General features: G+C 43.9%; 1 protein-coding gene across 2 annotated transcripts in view; it reads right to left on the bottom strand.

The window, feature by feature from the left end:
• The window catches only part of PTCH1 (patched 1), an 88,272-nt gene that overhangs the window by 12,653 nt on the left and 56,112 nt on the right, over positions 1-19,507 (bottom strand). For both annotated transcript variants that reach the window (XM_086961182.1, XM_086961181.1), the window contains exons 8-18: positions 17,292-17,439; positions 15,055-15,186; positions 14,729-14,884; positions 13,545-13,643; positions 12,575-12,700; positions 7,954-8,072; positions 6,651-7,056; positions 5,692-6,001; positions 4,017-4,159; positions 1,775-1,949; positions 227-507 (exon numbers count right to left, since the gene is read on the bottom strand). In XM_086961182.1, coding sequence (XP_086817308.1) covers positions 227-507; positions 1,775-1,949; positions 4,017-4,159; positions 5,692-6,001; positions 6,651-7,056; positions 7,954-8,072; positions 12,575-12,700; positions 13,545-13,643; positions 14,729-14,884; positions 15,055-15,186; positions 17,292-17,439 — 2,095 coding nt within the window. The remainder of the gene's footprint in view (positions 1-226; positions 508-1,774; positions 1,950-4,016; positions 4,160-5,691; positions 6,002-6,650; positions 7,057-7,953; positions 8,073-12,574; positions 12,701-13,544; positions 13,644-14,728; positions 14,885-15,054; positions 15,187-17,291; positions 17,440-19,507) is intronic.

Here is a 19,507-nt window from a genome sequence, read left to right as displayed (position 1 = left end):
TTCTCGGCAGGAGTACCCCGCTCAGGGCCCAGTTACTTCAGCGCTGAAGTTCACCCCATCTCTTTTCCTGGCCCCTCCCTGCCTCATCCAAGGTCGAATAAACATTTCATGAATGATGTAAGAGCCACACTGCACCAGAGGCCCAGACATAAACAAACTCTCGCCGACTATAGCAAGAGCTATGCTGAAAGGAATTCGACTGCCACAGAGGCCCTTATAAACTTACAATGATTCCAGCTGTCCAGGGGTTCAGCAGGAACAGGGCACACACCAGGAACGTGCAGGCCAACACCACGCTGATGGACAGCAGGAGCCAGTGCCGGAGGCCGATGTACTGCTCCCAGAAGAGGAAGGGGTAGCCGTTGGGGTAACTGGCCACCCCCAGGCTGGAGAAGTTGTTGCAGATTACCCGCACTTTCTCAATCGCTTCCACGAAGTCTGACGTTTCACGCAGTCCGTTGAGGTAGAAGGGAAACTGGGCGTATTCAATGGGGGGCGATGCTGGAACTGAAGGAGAAAAAAAAAACGTTTTGAAGACTGTCTTTTTCAGCTAATGTACAACACATTTAAGATACAAATCCACCAATCAGACGCGAGGGAGGGCAGACTGGAATGGAGTATGGTATGAGAAAAAAGCATAATTGCTCGGATGGCACGTTCCGCTAGCGAACTACCGCACTTTTTATTTACCTATTTTAACAACCCGGCTAAGTAAGCCCCTAAAATCATTGCGCCAAATGGCAGTACCGCGCGTTTTCGTTTCTAGAACGTTAGTGCGCGCAGTACAGGATTAGATTTACAACTGCAAACAAATGAGCATAAAAAAAAACCTCAAAGAGGGCATATGATCCCCAAATGTTTCAAGTGCAAAGTAAAATCAGGATCACGGAGAAAACAGAAGAAAAAAAATCGCTGGGGTGGGTGGTGGTGGGCAGTAATTCAAATAACAAGCATTAAGTTACGGTCTGTGTGTTCTCGACCAGGCAGGGTCATTCTGTTGACTTGCTAAACATGATTTGGCTATTATAATCTCAACTATAAATTTTCATTAAGACAAGACTTGGCGGACTGCCAAGCTGCTCTAGGGATCCGATACAGTACAACGGAGCCACTAATATTTCCAGGCACTAACCTCAACTTAAGCCTCCTCATTTAGGCCCTGCTTGTGGGTTACCCTGCCCTCCCCCCTCGCCACCACCCTGCACACAAACTACAGACAGCAGGCAGTCAAATACTTTCAGGGCAAAAGTCAACCAGGGAATCTAAACACACTCCCATGAACGCCCCCTCCCAAAAAGAGACCATGCACTTAGGATTGGTAGGTTGTTTTAAAGAAAACAGGGGAAAGGCAGTCTCAGATATTTCAGTCCAACTTTAAAGAGCTGGCATACAAGTCTGCCATATAACTCAAATAGTTAAAGAAAACTAGACAAAGCCAAGAAGCACTACCTTCACAATAACCACATTTAAACCAAGGGTGTCTTTGATGCCAAGTCTGGCACTGTTGCCCAGCTATATCAAGTCACCACTCATGCGAGCATAAATCCCACAAGGTTTGTATGGAATATTGGATAGGGCTTCCACCGCATAGCTCGAAGGGATTAACAGAGCCCAAGAAAAACAAAAAAAAAAATGCCACTTTAACTCAAGTTACAATCTTAAACATACTCTGATATAAGGCCCCTCAAGTGACCCAAACTCTTTAAACTGAGCAAGTCATGCACGTATGGTTGAGGCCAATGCTTAGCAAACGTCACACAATATGTGTACTCACTTGTCTTCCTGGATTGGTCTGCCTTATCGTAGATCCATTCTGAGGGGCCTGGTCTGAAACTGGCCTGGGAGGCAGCATAGGCCACAGGGTCATTGCTCACCCATGCAGTCAAGTAGACGTAGAACAGGTTTGGGTTGATGATACCATCTGCATCTACCAGACGTTGTTTGGTCAACTGTAAAAATGAAAGGGGGGTTACATTCGGAGCTCCACTTGGCTTTCAGATTTCCACAAAGTACAAGCCAAAATTAACAGCTAGTTCCGTACCAAGCTGAACACAATCAGCACATATGGCATCCTCGATAGGTCACAACAGTTCAATCTTTGGAAAATGTTTTGAAGTACAGTTTCAGGACAGATCACCTAGTCAGGAAATTTGCTAAATTCAATGAAGCAGACTATGAAAAAGCTTAAAAATTTCAATTATTCAAATTCTGCCATTAGATAGATCTGGCCTACAATGGCAATTATTGGACATCTTCTCCGGGGTCTAGAGATGAAATAGGGACAAACAAGGGTAACAAAGACTATTCAATAAGGCTTGGACTGTTTAAATAATCCATATTACGTTAATGTACCAGGGAGAAGCAAGGGATTCATAAATGTGCTCCAAGAACTGCCAGCTCACAGGAGAGTTAAACATCTGTAAAAACCAGGACATGTCCTCTGACCTTCAACTGTAGACTAGACGCCCTTGGGGAAACAAAAAACATGCTGCCAGTGTCAAGGGGGTAACATATTTGCAGATGTCAATCATAGGGGCTAAAATGTATAGTGCTAAAGTGCACATTTGTAATAACCCCCCCCCAAAAAAAATAACCTCATGTGTCTGTTGAACACTAATTAAACTGGTATGGTTTTGGTCAGACACCGACTTTGTATATCCAGGGTTAGCAATTTAAAAAGTGATTTTAGACATAGGATAGTTAAGATCTAGATTCACTTCATATAAAAGGTTTTCCAAACTGTTGGATGCAGTGCGGGATGCCACGGTGCACTGCACAACCAGAACTTGCAGACCCTCTTTAGAGCACTGCACAAATCGTATTTTTTTATCTGCCTTTACTTGCTTCTCACCCCCCCCCCCTCACGGACGTGGCTCATCAGTAGCATAGCAAAGGTGCTACAAGCCCTAATAAAAGCAATGAAATTGGTTACCACCGTCCCCAGGTAGACCAGTACAATAAACAGTCACTAACTGGGGTGAAATGGGCCCTGGCGCCATTTTACTTGCTGCACTATTGATCGTTGTTTCTCTGGGGCCCCTGCCTGCCCTCCCCCCCCCCCCCCCCCCCACCCCACTCCTCAAGTTCTAGTTTCTGACCTTCGCCTAGGAAGACAGTTTTACAGTGTTCCGACTTTGCCACCTTCCATTATATGCAAATGTATGAAAAAAATAAAAAGGTAAGCCTCAGTATTTGCACAAGCTCCATATAATTGAAGTTCATATAGCATTATTCTAGCCCTTCAAGCCACCACAGACTTCTAAAGTAATCTTCACCAGTAACCGCTTCTCACTTGCCACATTTCGTCGTTCAGGCGCAATCTCAGAATCTGAGGCAATTATGTGGCACACATTTTCGACAACTCATGCTCTTGGATATCTCTCCCACTAATTTTATGAATGCTCTTTCACCAGAGTGTAGGCCACCGAGGGCACGTGGAGCCTCAGGCTTTACATCACAGGACAAACATTGATACAATGAACTGGCCCAAGTGTTTACTGGCTGTAGTACCTCTGCATGCAGAGTTGCAACATTAAATCATAAAACAATGTCACTAATTCACAACTTCACTTCCTTAAATACCGTGGTCTTGTCACTTCTTGGGCAACACAAATCACCAGGACCAAGGATGTGGACAGAGGGTCACCCAAACAATCCGAGAGTTTAAATGGACCAGGTCACAGGACACAACACCAAAAAAAACCAGCAGGAGGTTTGGGAAAATTTACTCTTGCAAGCATGGCTTGTATTAAACACTTTGTGCGAGGTGAGTTCACCCCCAGTTTAGGCTGTGTTCCTTGACTCAATCCCCTCCTACAACCTTAGTGGCCCTCTTCCCAGATCTGCATCTTTTCCACTTGCGTCCTTTCACTGGTCTGCATTCCCACTTTGGCAGTGGAAGAATTAGTTGAAAGGAAGCATTTTAGTGAGTGGGTGATTAAAATCACGTGGGCATGCGAACCCTCGTGATTATCATTAGCACCATCTTAAGGGTGGAAAGAAAACGGATGGGATACCTGGCTGATGTCGATTTCCTTGTCTCGGTTTCCAGTTTGTACCAAAAGATGGTAGGCAAGAACTGCATCGTCAGAGCCATTACTGTAGTCCTCTTCAGTGATCCTTCCAGCTTCCCATTCATGGTCAAAAGCATCCTGCAAACCTATTAAAAGCATAAAAAGTCAATGGGCAGTAATGTTACCATCACCTACCAACCTCCGACAAAGATTCACTGTCTTGCTACTTACTGGGAGTAGCCTATTTGCAGCTCCCTATCTGTACAATGTAAGAAATTTAGATCCTCGAACTTTTAATAGGTCTACTATGGAGTAGTACTAAAAACCTCCAGTTACAACAAACAAATACTCCCATTTATGTCAACAGCATAAAACAGTTCGATAGACAGCAACTTGGACACACACACTCCAACTCCCACAGCTGAGAGATCAAAGGCAATCAATCGAAGTGTATACTAGAAGGCGTCAAAATAATGTAATCTGGTAACACAATTCCACCTGCACCATCCAAACAGTGCTTGCATCCTGGATAAACGATTGACGAGGCAAAGCGCAGAGCACAGCCGCAGGAAAACCGATCCATGCCAAAACAGAAGAGCAAACAGACAACAGCCAAGCAGGTCAAAAGCACAATCTGTGGGAGGAGGATGCGCAAAACACCCATCAACTAGCTGATGCTACTGCGGATAGCCAAAGCCACAGGTTCTTAGACCGAACTTGAAATTCCATTGCAGGGACGAAAAAAAAGCCAATTCTCGACTTCAAACAGAAACTCAGCTGCTCCAAGCCCAGCGTGAGCTAACACGAGTTTGTCAATTTGTTCCATCTGTTCAACTTGTGCAGCTAATGCAAGCCCTGGGCTCCGCTGCCAGCATGCGTAAAGATCACAGCTAACACCTAGCTGCTCTCTCCCATGCCACCCTTCCAGGGCTTGAGGGTGACGGGAGATCCGCAGTGAACAACACCATTTTTATTAAGCAAGAGCATTTGAGACAGGAAGCCAGAGCAGTCCTATACAAGTAGCCCCCGAGAAGAGGGAGCAAACTACACGGCCAGCAGAAATGAAGAGCAGCGGAGGGGGGCGAGGGCCAAACATTAATGGAGATTGCCTGCCCCCTCCCCCCCCCCCCCCCCCCCCTCAACCCTCCCCCGCCGACTAAGGCAGAGCCTGGTTACATAACACCAAGATTCCCAGAGCCATACGTGATGTGCTGTTCCAGTCAAGGTTTTCTCTTTTGAATTTTGGAACTTGTAGTCTTGTTCAGTAAAGGAACAAACAAGACTACTAGCCCCAGAATTCACAGAAAAAATTAATAGAGCAGCACATCACCCTCGGACTTAAGAAACTTGGCAGGGCTATGGGTAGTCCCAAGCACAAGTCAAAATTCGGCCTGCTCACTCTTGAATCATCCAGAGAACCACTGCCCCTCCACCACCAATGACCCATGACCCCATAGCAGGCCCCACCTCTTCCTGACCCAAAGCCCTACTATTGCACAATAAAGTTCTGCAAAATTTCCATATCTGTGCCTCAAAATTTGAGAACTTAAGCCTCAAAATCCTGTTCTTGAAACACTATACGTCTGAGCACAAACTCCTCTCTAAATATGTCCGGTCATATCAACACAAGGGCCTACAGGTCAAGAAGAAAAGGATGAAGATTCCAGTGATAGCCTACCTTGCAGCCAGTCTCGAAAGTAGTGCAACCACATTTTGGGAAGCTTTTTGTCTTCTTCCAACAGTATGTACTTCACGCTGCTGAAACTTTGGTGCAGATCATAGAGTAAGTGCTGAGCATGGGCATAGTCTGCTTTTTGTGTCACCACATACATGTTGTAGAATGAAAAGTACTTGAATTGTGCGGCAATAAAGTCATATTCCCTAGTTTCCCGGGGCACAATGTCTGTAAGGTCCAACCCATCCCGCACACAGGTAGTTCCATAAAGGCTGACACCAAGCAAACCCAAAAACAGGAAAATTACCATGATCTGAAATGTAAAGAAATTTTAGTTAGTAAACAATACCAAATATCAATAGAACTAACAGAGCACAACTCCAGTCATTCAAATGTAACAAAATGCAGAACATAGAACCATTTATTTTCAGGGAGAAGTTAGTAAGCTGCAAGTAAGATCTTGGTAATAAGGGACCGCTTTTGCTACCAGCAGAATGGTGCGGAGGGCTTACTATCCAAATCACTATGAAATGTTTGTACTTCACAATTTAATGTGAAGTGTGGGCAAATTATAACCTACTACACAACAAAATGCATACATGCTCATTACAGTTTCACAATTTGTGAGCGAATAACCATTATTTTGGGTACCAAGCCAAGTTGATGGTTCTAAAAGGGGCATGCAAATGCCTTGATTTAATAATATTTTAAAAACATGGTGCAGATATCTCACTAGAGTGTCAGGGAATTACTTTGAGAACATGAGTAAAGCTAATAGTCAAACTAAATCAGAGCACTGTATAAGACGCAGAGCACTAGCACTACTGGGTCGCAATCTAGGAACATTTTAGAAGTGGATGAGGAAGGAGTAAAATCGCACAAAAATAAAAATAAGAAGCGAAGCAGTTAGATATCAAACTGTGTGAAATCAACTAATAACATTCAACAGTGCATGAAATTACCTTTGTTTTTGGCTTTAAAAGGAACGGGGCGTAGTGTTTCTCAGCAAAGCAGGAAAGTGTCCACTTGGCACATGGAGGCTCAAGGCAATGTATTCCTGAGTCAGAAATGTGGGAAAGCAAATCCCTTGTGGAACTTGTACTTTCTGGGCTATTGCAGGGGAGGTTTTCTTGCGGCACAGCTACTGCTGGCTGTACGGATATTTCAGAGACTGGCTCAGCCGTTGTGTAGTATGCCTGGGTGCGAGGATCGTACTCAGTGCGCAGCTGTACCGTTGACTGCATGGTGATCTGAGTTTCGTGTGCAAAACTATGACTGCTGTATGGTGGAGGCGGGCTGTACTGAGAGCGGTTGCCGGGGTCTCCATAGGCTTGAGGTTCAACTTGGATCACCCGACTCGCACAGGGTCTGTAAAGGAACAGAGACAACTGAAAATAAACTTCTAAATTCAAACTGAACACTTTCGTTGCTATGAAGGAGCTTCCTCGATCAAGAGGTCCAGCGGACCAGAAATCGTTTCATCCTAGGAAACAAGTAGGTACTGAAACAACCAATTTTTATCTTCACTGATCTCCAAAAAATCTCAGTCTTAAGCAGAATCTCTGCATGTTGTCACCATCATTTCTAAAATGACATGCATACAAAATATTGTCTGCTTATTTTAATGAGATTTAGAAGGGTGGGGGTGATGGAAAAATCCACATTATTAAATAACTTCCACCAAGCTTTTTACCTCCGCAGTTTATTCTAAACTCCTCTTAATTCGTGAAAATGCCATTGAAATAGGTTTTGTCAAAATGCTGAAATAGGTGACTCTTCTAGGTCTTGGACCTTTCTAGGCTATGACAAAAAAAAAAAATCGAGGTTGGAGCGTCAAAGATTGCTTACCAAATCGAGAGGAGAGATTACCAATCCAGCCAAGAAGGCTCAGGGCTTCAAATACTGTGGACTAAGACGGGAAGCTGTGCAGTTTACTACGCTTTGATGTGAACAGCCTTAAAAGACACCATCTTTTAAAAAGTACAGCAACTGTTGGCATAGCAAACCAAGCTGCACCAAGTACAAAAGCAATGACTACTCAAAACTACTAAATGGCATCACATTTCAAGGCAACAGGCTGCTCCATCCTCCGCACGCGACATCTCAACAGTGGTATTCTAACACAAAACAAAAGACAAACATCACGCTGCCATAAGCGCTGGTCAGTGGAAGCAAGCACTTGAATGGGAAGGGCTTGTAGAAACCGAAGACAATCGTAAAAACTTAAAAAACTATGTTGTTTTTCCAGACTGTCAACCGCCTTACCTTGTGAAACAGCAGAAAATATCGAGTCTGCAGTCTTCGCGCCGGTAGAGGTCCATGCTGAGGATGGCCGGGAAAATGAGCAGGACCATGGCAAAGTTAAACACCACCACCACTGCTGCCTGGAAGACAAAAAACACCATGAACATCAGATGAGTTTTCCTGCCTGTGATCATCAACGAGCTGCATCGTGACAAAAAATACAATACAAGGGACTTCATGCAGTGTGATGTCAGGATCTGGTATCATGTGCAGCTTTATTTAGTTTTCATTTTTTCAAAACGTGTATTTTGGGGTTCTGCTGGTGTAAGGGGAGGTTTGACAATGAAGAGAGCCCACATAAGCAGGGTGCGTCAGAGCTGCATGTACACACACACACACACACACCGGTGCCCCCCACCCTCGCCCAGGTTCCACCCCAGGAGCAGGCCGCGCGCACCGAGCCCTCCAGCGCGCGCAGGCGCCGCCGCTCCCCTGCACTGCACTGCACTGGGAGCCCGAGCGGAGGCATCTGCAAGGTATCAGTAATCCCCGGCTTGTAAAGCTGGCGGCTGCTGCTGACTGATGTGGGAGAAGAATGGGGAGTCTGTGCTGGATCTGGGGCGGGCGCAGCTCGCGAGGCCGCGCGGCTGGGGCCCTGCCCAAGGTATACGCGCTCGCTTGCCATTCCGGGCAGACCACACAGCGCGCCGGGGGTTGCTTCACGGCCGCGGGCGAGGAGCAGATGAGAGGGCCTGTCAGCCGGAGCTCCACCTTGCTGCCGCTGCTATCCTCCTTCGGAAACCTGCCTCCTTTTGAGGTAAAGCTTCGCAGGCCGACTCTTACTGACGGAGGTTAAAGGAGGGGCTCCAAGAGGCCGCGATTTAATACCAGAGTATGGGGCCGGAGACTTGCCCCCTTGGCACTGCCAGCTTCCTTGTAAACCAGCACATGTGCGTTATAGGGGGCGGTTCAGTGATAAAGCGTCAACTTTAAAATCCGAAAGTACGTTTTCTAAACAGGACAACACATTATTAACCCACCTATGGGAGCAATTGGACTTTTTAATTAGTAGGGGAAAATACTGCATGACAAAATATTGCAACGCAAGGTGTCAAACTTCTGATCAACTGGTGTGCCAGATAAGGAGAAGATTCAGACAATTACCAATATGCCCCTGGTACCTACACTGCACCCCTGATCTACAGTCACATCTATAATATTCCTACTATTCACACAAGGGCACTGCGGATTTAACTAATAAGTATTTTTGGAGAAAAGCAAACCATGTTTAGCGTGCCTGGAGTCAAACAATGACGTTTCCCACTAAGTGTGCAGGAGGGGTGATCAACATGAAACTGCAATTTGGACTTTGCCCTGAGAAAAGGTGAGGCGCATTATTGGAGGGTTCCTGCACACACAGCAGGATTTGTGCCCGTTGTGCTCTTCCATAGTGCAGAAGACGATGCAAATGCTTGTGCAGCCCATTCCATTATATTGAGTGAACGCAAGCTCCAGCCTGCGCAAAGCGAAATGGACATATCAGTTGCACTTGTGTGGCCATGTCAAACGTCTTTGCTGATACACCTGTGGCCTATTACTGATGACACTGAAGTATACAAAAACAAGTGATGAATACATTAATCTAAGCCACTGGTAATTACTCCGGCTGCATCCCAATGTATCGTTATTTTGGACACCATGCGACCTCAGTTTGACCCAGACTATATGCAAATCAGTCTTGACCCATTTCCTCATGGGAACAGTTGAGCCCTAACTGCAAAGCCAGGTCCTACCTGAACCTGAACACAAGCAACCCAGGACATGTTTCACCAGTGGGAGGATCTGGCCAGGCAGTTCAGGCTGTACTGATTTGCATCTGTCTGGGTCCAAACTGAGGTGGCATGGTTGGCAAAAAAACGTTTGGGATGTGGCCCGAGTGATTGCCAGTTAGCAAGATGAATTCAAGCATTTCATCCATCCCCTTGTTTTTGCATTGGACACCAAGACTGCATAGTATGCCAGAAGTGGGTTCCAGTCTCACTGTGCCACTGGAACCAATTCCTATACGTCTGAAAAGCCCTAACTAGGGCAAAACCGGTCCTAGGTTGCTTTTGTTCCGGTTCAGGGAGGACCTGGCCTGGTAGTTCAGGATGGATTGTTTGCATGCAGGGTCAACACCGATTTGCATATGGCTGGGTACAAACTGAGGTGGCATGGTGGGCAAAAAATGATGGATAGGGATGTGGCCCAGAGCGACTACCGGTGGCAAGTTTAATTCAAGCATTCCAGCCATCACTTTGTTGTTTTTGCCTATTACGGACGAGAGGCATAGGGGCAACGAGAACTCTGGTTGGTGTGCTAACTGTGCAGGAAAAATGTGGCGTAGACTTTGTGTACCCCCTGCCCCCTTTGAAACTAAGGTCTGCTATGAGAGGGGACAAATAGGGTCATGCCACTCCTTCCGCCTTCGGACAGTTCCCACAGGACCGATGGAATGTGTCAAGCTTGTTCCTCTATTGGGGATCCACCGTATCCACCCTTCTCAATTCAGGCTGATTGTTTTCCTGCAAATATTCGGATAGCTCAGGAGGAGCCTTCCTATTGGTGTCTACACTTACAATGTGCACAATGGGCCCCTGAAGGCCGCACAAACCAGTCTGATTACCCCCATATCAGTAGAATCCCTAAAACTAGGCGGGGATGGTCTTGCACAGCAACACTTTAGTTCAAAGCACTGCTTAGTTTCCTTGCAGAACTCTCGCCTGTGCATATGCTAACTCCACGATTGTGTGCTCTGACGAGTACTTTAGTACTTTTTTTTTGCCAATCTGACACATAGGCTCTGGATCAGTAAACCAGCTCAGAGTTCCTCAGCAACAGCTAGACTGAAAATCTGAATCTTACAGCAGGAGGCCAAAGCACCCCGACCCTTTTTTCCAAAGGGCTGGAATTACAAAGTGATCCACATTATGAACTCCACACAAAACTAAGCGTTGAACGGGTATGCGAAATGGGAAGTAATCTGGTCTACGACCAGAGAAGAAAAATACAATATTCCAAAGCTTTTTAAGATAAGACCACATCGTACTAAGCTATGGAAAAAAGGTTCTGTGTTTGACTACAGTCACTGACATTTTTAACTACCTTATTTAGTTAAGGCACACTGTGCAGTTAGTGTTCACTGCTAGAGTGCATACACTGCCTTTAGTAAATATGGTGATATAATAATACCACAAAAAACCCACACACCAGTGTGCATATGCCAACACTTGCAACTTTGGTTGATGCAGTGAAGTCTGTTTTCTCGTCCCAGGTCAACGTAAATATAAGAGGAGGTCGGAAAAAGGAGGTATATTTAAGGGTTGAAAAGCACAAATTTTGAAGCAGACCACACACTAAAGCAAACAAAATGCCTACAAGCGTTCAACAGGTGAAACCAAAGACCTGCTTGGAATTTCAAATTAAGCAACCTGGAAAAGGAAAATTAACAAAGTTAAAGATGGCTTTGATTTACTCTTTATTGCATGTAGGATTAATCTTGCAGTAACCTATCAAGGTTTTGGGTCTCACAGGGTTGTGACACCAGACTGGCAACCATTAACAGCTACAGCAAAAGCCTTCAAGGACAGGGCATGCTCTAGCCAAGTGGGTAAACAAGGGACCTTTAATGCCCCTTATGAGCTCCTGGGGCAGATTAGAAGTGTCACTTCACTGGAACTTTTCTACCAAGCAGTGAAACAATTCAATAACCATGAACAATTTCGCTAAAATACCAATGGAAAGAACATGGTAACACAAAAAAGAGCTTAATCAGAAAGGAGTGGTCAGCAAGGTAACGCCCCAGTGAACAATATAGAATCCTTCAGAGAGCGGCAAATCAGCAGGTCAATACATAAAAATTAACTGCAAAAAAATACAATGCTTCAGACAAATACCAAACCCTTTTCAGACACGTATTGACCATTAAAAACAAACTGACAGAGCAACAGGTTGGTTTCCATTAATGACACCTCTCACTCTCTGATCATACTACCACTTGCGTTTGCTTCACTTGTTTGTGCATAGGGTAAAACCCATAACCTTTAGCATGGACTTGGGCTGCAAATTCGTGGGAGATAGGTAGCACAACTCATGTGAACTCTAGATTTAGTTATATGGATTGAGCGGTGCACGAGTGGCGAGAGCCAGCTTAGTGATAAAAGCAAGAGACAAGTTTCTCAACAAAACAAAGAATTCACTTTTATACTACTTTGTAGAGAACTCGTTTCTCTGAGACTACCACTGCGTCCAACCTTTATAAGCCACTACAAGAGTCAAAGGCTTTCTACAGGTTTTTCAAAGTCCGCGAACACAACACAAACTCTGCTGCCTGGTCAAATGTCGTGTCAAATAGCATTACACAATGCAGAAGGATTTTCTCCTTCCTCCAAACTAAGTACCACTTGCAGCCTCGCACGTTCCTTGCTTCTTTACATGTCTTTTTGACCACATTTAGTCAGAGGTAGCCACCAATCCTTTCTCAAACGTAGAAACCTGTAATCTCATTTGTAGCAGGTCACTTCCGCAGAGTTAAAGCAATAAAAATAAAATACTCTTAGGACCAGCTGCTAAGCCAGCCTTTAAACCACTCTTGCATGCTTACTTGGAGTGAAAACGCCCGCAAAGCTGGGATGGGTATTAAGGCAGCCATAAAGAAGGCAGTGACGTTGCTGATGGAGGTCAGGGCCACACTGGCCCCAGTGCGCTTTAAACATTCCCCAGTCCGATCCTGCAAAATACAATTACAAGGGACATTGAAATAAACAATTCCAGTGCACGTAAAGCAGCTTATTAGATTATATTAAAGACTAACAGATCAGACCACAAACTGTTTGCACAATAAGGTAAGTTTTAAACCCAGTAACAAAACAACTCCCGGGCATTCCATTTACAAAGTTTCCTCTTTCCAGGACGGTACGATTGTTATTACTTCAGTCAATAATGTTTCGCCAAGATACACATACGTGGCACAACTACATTATTAATGAGCACATCACAAAATAAAGTGAAGCAATAAAAACACAAAGACCACACAGATCTTTAGTCTCTGTTCAAAGTCTAGCAAGACTCTTGCTCAACACAAAGTGGTTACCACAAAGGTTGAGATTGCAGTAACTGGCGGCTACGTCTGTGAACAAAGATGCATGCGGTAGATCTTGTCTGCAGAAAACAAAAAAAGCAGGCAAGTACATGTTGCTTTTAAAACAGACATGTCATTCAGCCCTGAAACTTCACACTCTGAAGATGCCAAGATGAAAGACAGAGGTGAAGAGGGAGCGGTGCCCGAAAGCTCGAGTTCCATCAGACAGGATGGCTACATTCTTAGTGATAGGTGCTTTACAAGGAATATGGGTTTAAACAACAAGAAAAGAAAAAAAGGAGCTTATCTCAAAATGTTGAGGAGAAAAAAAAGTATAGTAGATAAAAATACAAGAATGAGAGTGGTCTAAGTAGCGTCACACCCTCACATTAGTGGCAGGAAAAAGTTCTAGAAACGCAGAAAGGTTCAGGCACAAATAATTCCGAACATCGATGGCTGTACTTTAAGTTTAAAGATTACATTTAACAATTACCTCAAATGGAATTCGTTTGTTCTGCCCGGTTTCACTGAAAGCATGTGCCAGAAGGAAAACATCGTCCACACCAACTCCAAGCGCAAGAAAAGGCAAAACCTAGAACAAGCAGCTACGTTAGTAGGATGGCTTATGGTTTTGTTGCAGAGTTAATTGAAATACACCAATGGGTTCTACTTTCTTACACAAGTCATTTTGAACAACATACATTTTAATGTAAAGTAACTATTTAGGACAAGCTAGTTGACTAATTTACTAGAGTAGCCTATGACCAGGGGCATAGCTTCAGAGGGGGTGGGGGTAAGGGTTTTCCACCACACTTCACCCCCACATAACAAATGTACTTTCTGCTCAATAGTTGGGTACAGGTGCTTTCAGTCTGGTAATGGTGAGAGGTCTGTAGGATTTAACCAATAATGTTTACATAGACATAAATGGGCCCACTCTTGCTTTTGAAAGTCCTAAAAAATGTTTGTTATTTTACAAAATATTGTGTTTTCTCTTAGAACTCCTACCAGTCCACATTTCTTTCCCTTGCCACGGTCCATGAGGCTCCTCTTGCGCCCTGCTAGTCGTTCGTATTATGTATTTTAACATTATAGGTCAGCTGGATTGTTGGAAAATCTGAAGCTGACCACCCCCACAATCTTACTGACCAAACTACGCCACTACCTACGAAGTCGAGACAGACCGTGATAGTCCAAAAAGTAGTTTGTACTTAACAGTCAAATCTAGTACGAAGATCTCATACATGTGTATAGATTGTCCACACTAGTCATCAATCTAAGGGCCAAGGTTCATGGTATTCCAGTAGCAAAATTTTGGAGAACTACAGGGATATGCCTGGACACATCTCAAACTATGCTGAGAAGAAGTCTCCATGTAAAACAGTTCACAAAGTTTGAGTGGAATTGTAAACACTTTCTCAGGGTGCAGAGATTTCCTCTTCATCCACCTTAAAAACACCAAAAATATTGTGGCATTTATATACTTTTACCAACTCTTTATGGGCATGCCAGAGCTTCCATTATGGGACATAAGTCCTTGTCCAATTATAAGCTTAATGTCCTTGCATGTTTTTTTAAAACCCAGATCAGGCCAGTCATGGATAAGCATCCCTTCCAAGTCTCAGTTCTAAAATAAAGGCTACTTTAGTGTCCCCCATGAATCAATGTCTTAAGTACCTGAGTTGTGGCTGCATTAAAGGAAATTCCAATCAATGAGCACAGGCCCAATCCTGCAGCCACAGACAGTGCAACCAACAACACTCCTGCCAGACCCACGGCACCCTGAGACTTGGCACAGTCCCACCGCAGCATGGTTAAGCAGGCATAGGCAAGCTGTTGACAGAAGAGAAACAAACACACAAGCGGTAAACATCACACAAAAATAAAAACCCACAAGTGGTCTTGATTTAGTCTTCAAAATAAATTTCATTAACACGACCCTGCCTAAAGTTTATAATATATATATGCTAAAGGAATTTATTCAATTGAAAATTGTATTTTACCATTAATAAGTAGCCACTCGCAACACGGATAACACTGATGTCAGAAAAGGACTTTAATATATCGTCCAGCGTAGTCGTGGTGAAGGAGAGCACCTTCTGAGTTGAATTTTGTGGAACACTTCGATGAACAACCTGCAAAAAAAAAAACAAACAACATTAATGCTCCAAACATTAAGATAATGGCTGTTTTATGCAGGTCTGGTCAGACCGGTTACAATATTGCCTGCTCTGGCTTTGCCCAGGAGCATTTCCATCTCACCACATGATATCGGCCGTTTGGTACATTATTCCTCCTCCTAGTGAGTCATTTCAATGGTAAGAGGGGGTATTTTATATTTATGAATACACCCAATCGTGACATTAAAATGCATTTCACCTAAGCATTGTATATAGGAAAAAATCGTTTGTTCCGATTGTTCACCGCACCTAGCTTTGATTATTTTATTCAGACGTTAAAGTGGAAGCCATTTGGCTTTGCCAATGCTGGTTTTTGTGCACCCCTCGCAAACAATTGGGACGCATGTGAAACAAAAATGGCGACAAGTTCCCAGGCTCGGCAAAGTACGTATAGCACGCTGCTAGCTTGCAGCTTACAGAATGGTTTTGAGTCTGTTGGTAGAGCATTCTGACTCTTGAAACATAAGACTGATGCGTTTTCGGCCATACAACCCTACAGCATGTCAGTAGTTATATCAGATGTCCCTCGAACCATGCAACAAATATTCTTGGGGCAGCACTGCCCTGCTTTTCTCGACTTTTAATTGACTGGCGAGTTCAGTGGGGGTCACGGGCGGCTCTGCAAAGGTCACTGCCTGGGAAACAAAGGCCAGATCATGTCACATGACCTCACCAAGGCGACTGCAGCTGTGAACAGAATCTGGGCCTCACTAATGTTTTCCAGACACCTTTCTTTTTTTAAATGTTACTGTGTACTCAAGCGAAGCAAAGATACTGGCCAATTCTCTCTGAAATCGAACAACCTGCTTTGGCACAAAACTCGTTATTTTTCAAACTGGTTTTGTGGCTTCACTTCAAAGCTGCGAAAAACCTCCTTTGTTTTACAGTACCCCTTTTAATACACCATGTGTACTCAAAGATGAATATGGTAAAGTAGGTGCATCAAATCAGCAATTCCCTAAAGAGGAAAACAAAAGTAAAGGAGACGCCTCACCACTTCCTGGATGAACTGTGCATTACAAAGAACAAATGGGGTAAAAAGCATTGCAGAAAGAAAATCCACTTATCGAATTGTGCATTACTTAGCGCTTTGAATCACACACTGCAGGCTTTACAGAACCAAATTTGAGCACATTTCAATTCAATTCAGCTATTTATTAAAGTAAATAAAAACAAAGTGGTTGTGAATGTATACCTTTAAGAGTAGCTATCACTGCTAGACTCAAAGTATATTTTAACGCAAAATGTTACTTTCGCTTTTCAGATGGCTCCATATACTTATGCACCAGACATCTAGTTGTTCCAGTTCTACTTTTGTTAAGAACGCAAAAGGAAAGCACAGAGGGAGGCTGCATTTACACCCCCCCCCCACCCATGTTCAAGAGATTTAAGAATGCTAAGAGATCAGAAAATAAAATGATAAATGGCCCCATGACTTTTATTAGTACGCTACCAAGACAGCAGGAGGTGGGTTTTATGTAGGAGAAAACACAACCTGCTCATTCGGTAGTTCAAAACCTTCAAAAAAAAAATATAACACAAAAGAAACCTGTGCTAGGACTTAAAAACAGGCATACAAAGAAGAGTGCAAAGAGATGTGCTCACCAAGATGGGCCATCTAGGATGGGTTAAACCGAGATGCATTAGCCCTTGCGCTCAAAGGAGTCAACTTTTTTGGTTCAAGGAAAAAACTCTGGGCCCTTTTAACGTTTAGAGCAAACTGATAGCTCGAGTTGTTTTGCTTTAAAATATCTATTAGAGGATCACAATTTGAGAGCCAATGAAGAGCATTTTATTGCATGGTCCTCTCAAGCCATCCTAAAATGGTGGTGATACAATTACTAGAAAGGTGATTGGAAAAAAGAATGCATGCTGGATCACTTGAGTTATGAGACTGAAAGGTGAAACTTATTTGTGTAATCAATAGTCAAGTAATTCTTTCCAAAACCATTTTGTCATGGTGTTCTTCGTTACAGGGGTGAACGGCGTGAAAGAGCAGACTACCTTTCGAAGGCAGCAGTGAACAAAGTTGTGAACACCTAAAAAGAAATGGTTCTTACCTCAACATACATCCTCTGCCAGGCCTCAAGAATGGCTGCAGCCTTGTCTTCATTCCAGTTGATGTGCAAAACGTCCTCGTATCCCCTGAAGTGCTCATACATTTGTTTGGGGGTCATCAACTGGAACATGGTCTGCAAAGCCTGGGCACTGCAATTCACCAACAGGAGAGAAGAGAAGAAACATGAGCAGACTGCTTTTTTACCCCCACCAAGACAGAAAGGAGTATTTTGAACTAATGCAATAAGGAAAAAAAAAAGTCATACATCAATGAATGGAGAACAGAAAGCAACCAGGGCCAACCGTACAAGCAGCCGCTTTGTCGCATACAAAGGAGGCCACGTCGGCCAGGTGGTAAGGCACTTACATAAAAATGAAATCACCCATTTCCTTTCTTGCATATATGAAGCAGGACGATAAGAAGGGATACTCAAAGCAGATCAACTTCAGGAGGGCCAGGCGCAAAGGCTAGCCTGGGTCTGAGAAGCATTTGGCTCCGCCTGAAGAGAATTACCAGACGTGCACCCATGACACACTGCAGAATCAGTAAAGTACACAAAGGATGATTATTGTTTAACTGAAACGCATTGCATCCCCCTCCCCCAGATTATTTAATCACGTTCTGCAGGCCACCGATAGGCAAGCCCCGCCCCTCTCAGGACGTCCATGTATGCTCTGCAATGCACCTGGAGTCACTTCTGGAGGTTTGAGAGAAAAGCAGCTCGTGAATGCTTGAAAGTGCTCGAACGTAGATTTATTTCAAACTAAAACATCTGGAACCCAAGACACTGGTCAATTTGCATTACACAATGAAAATCTATGTACTTAACTTAAATAACAAGAAAGTGTGCAGGGTGTCGGGTGTCAAGTGGAGCAGCAAATAAAGTCCTCTGGAAACGAATGTGGCTAGAAGACCCATCCACTGCGTGGCCCCACCAATCTCAACTTGACCATCAAATGCTATAGCAGGGCACAAGCAGCTGACCTACTAATTGCTGCCATAATTCCAGTCAACGGGCTGTGTTGCACTACCTCACAACAGGCAAACCCTCTTAATATGGGATAACTGGTGAGAGTTAACTCCCCAACAGGGGGAAGATCGGGACGACCGTGAATGATTCAGCAATCCTGGAGGTAATACGCAAGAAAAAGAGCCACATTTTACATGACAACATGATTACGCCACACAGCAGGGCTGCTCCATCTATGCACCAAGGATCTGGAACAACATTCCCATATCCGTCAGGGACATCCAAACAATGCTCACGTTTTTTTTTTAGGAAATGTCTAAAGCCACCTCCTGAAAGAACACTACATCAAGATACAATAACAGTCCACCTCGACTCAGAACCCAGGTCCCCTTCCAATCACTTTCCCTTTGACCCTGAACAGTGCTTCACTGCTGTTCGGCTAGGATCACACTAAAAACAAAACCGCACATATTTTCAAACTAGGAACGAGCCAGCACGTTGAGAAAGGACTATGGACTCAAAACCAAGTCATTCTGCTCTTTCCATATGCAAAGGAGCTAGTAATTTAATATATGAATCATAATTAAGTCAAACGCCTTCACGTTCTCTAATTTAAGTAAAATGCATCTGAGTGACAACTGTGCATTCTTTATAAATAAAAATAATATATAAAAAAACCAAATAAATAAAACCCACAGGAGCAATGCCACATTATGTGCCAGTCCTGATCCATGCTCAACATCCAGAGATTCTGGTGCATGTTGCTTAATATCCCCATTTCCCCCCAAAACCAGAATTTAATCTGGTTTTCGCATTAAGAGATCTACAACCCTTGTGCAATGTACAGTTTATAAAACTCCAAAAACAAACATGGCAGAACTTACAATGTAATGCTCATCAAGGTTAAAAATAAAAGCCTCCTACATTGGATCGGATTAAACTTCAGATGGGCAATCAGGGCATACCCAGCATAACCAAATACAACTGAACACCCTAATGAATCAATCCTTCAGGAACTAATGAGCACAATACCAAAGCTAAGCGAAACCATCCAACATCACCATAACTCTCTACCTTCAACCAGCACGCGGAAAGACGCCGGGACAAACTCAACTCAAAGATCACAAGAACACTTGGCAAGCTCAAACACCATCAAAAGCATATATTTTTGGAAAGGGTAGCCGCCCCAAAAAATACTTGCCTCTCCTTACACATTCAGCTTTCACACAGCCAACAGAAAAGCTTAT

Source organism: Lissotriton vulgaris, chromosome 3_1 (assembly GCF_964263255.1).
Source record: "Lissotriton vulgaris chromosome 3_1, aLisVul1.2, whole genome shotgun sequence".
In the NCBI taxonomy this organism is placed as follows: domain Eukaryota; kingdom Metazoa; phylum Chordata; class Amphibia; order Caudata; family Salamandridae; genus Lissotriton; species Lissotriton vulgaris.
The sequence above is the reverse complement of the archived record's forward strand: the minus strand, read 5'-3'. Positions and strand labels throughout refer to the sequence as shown.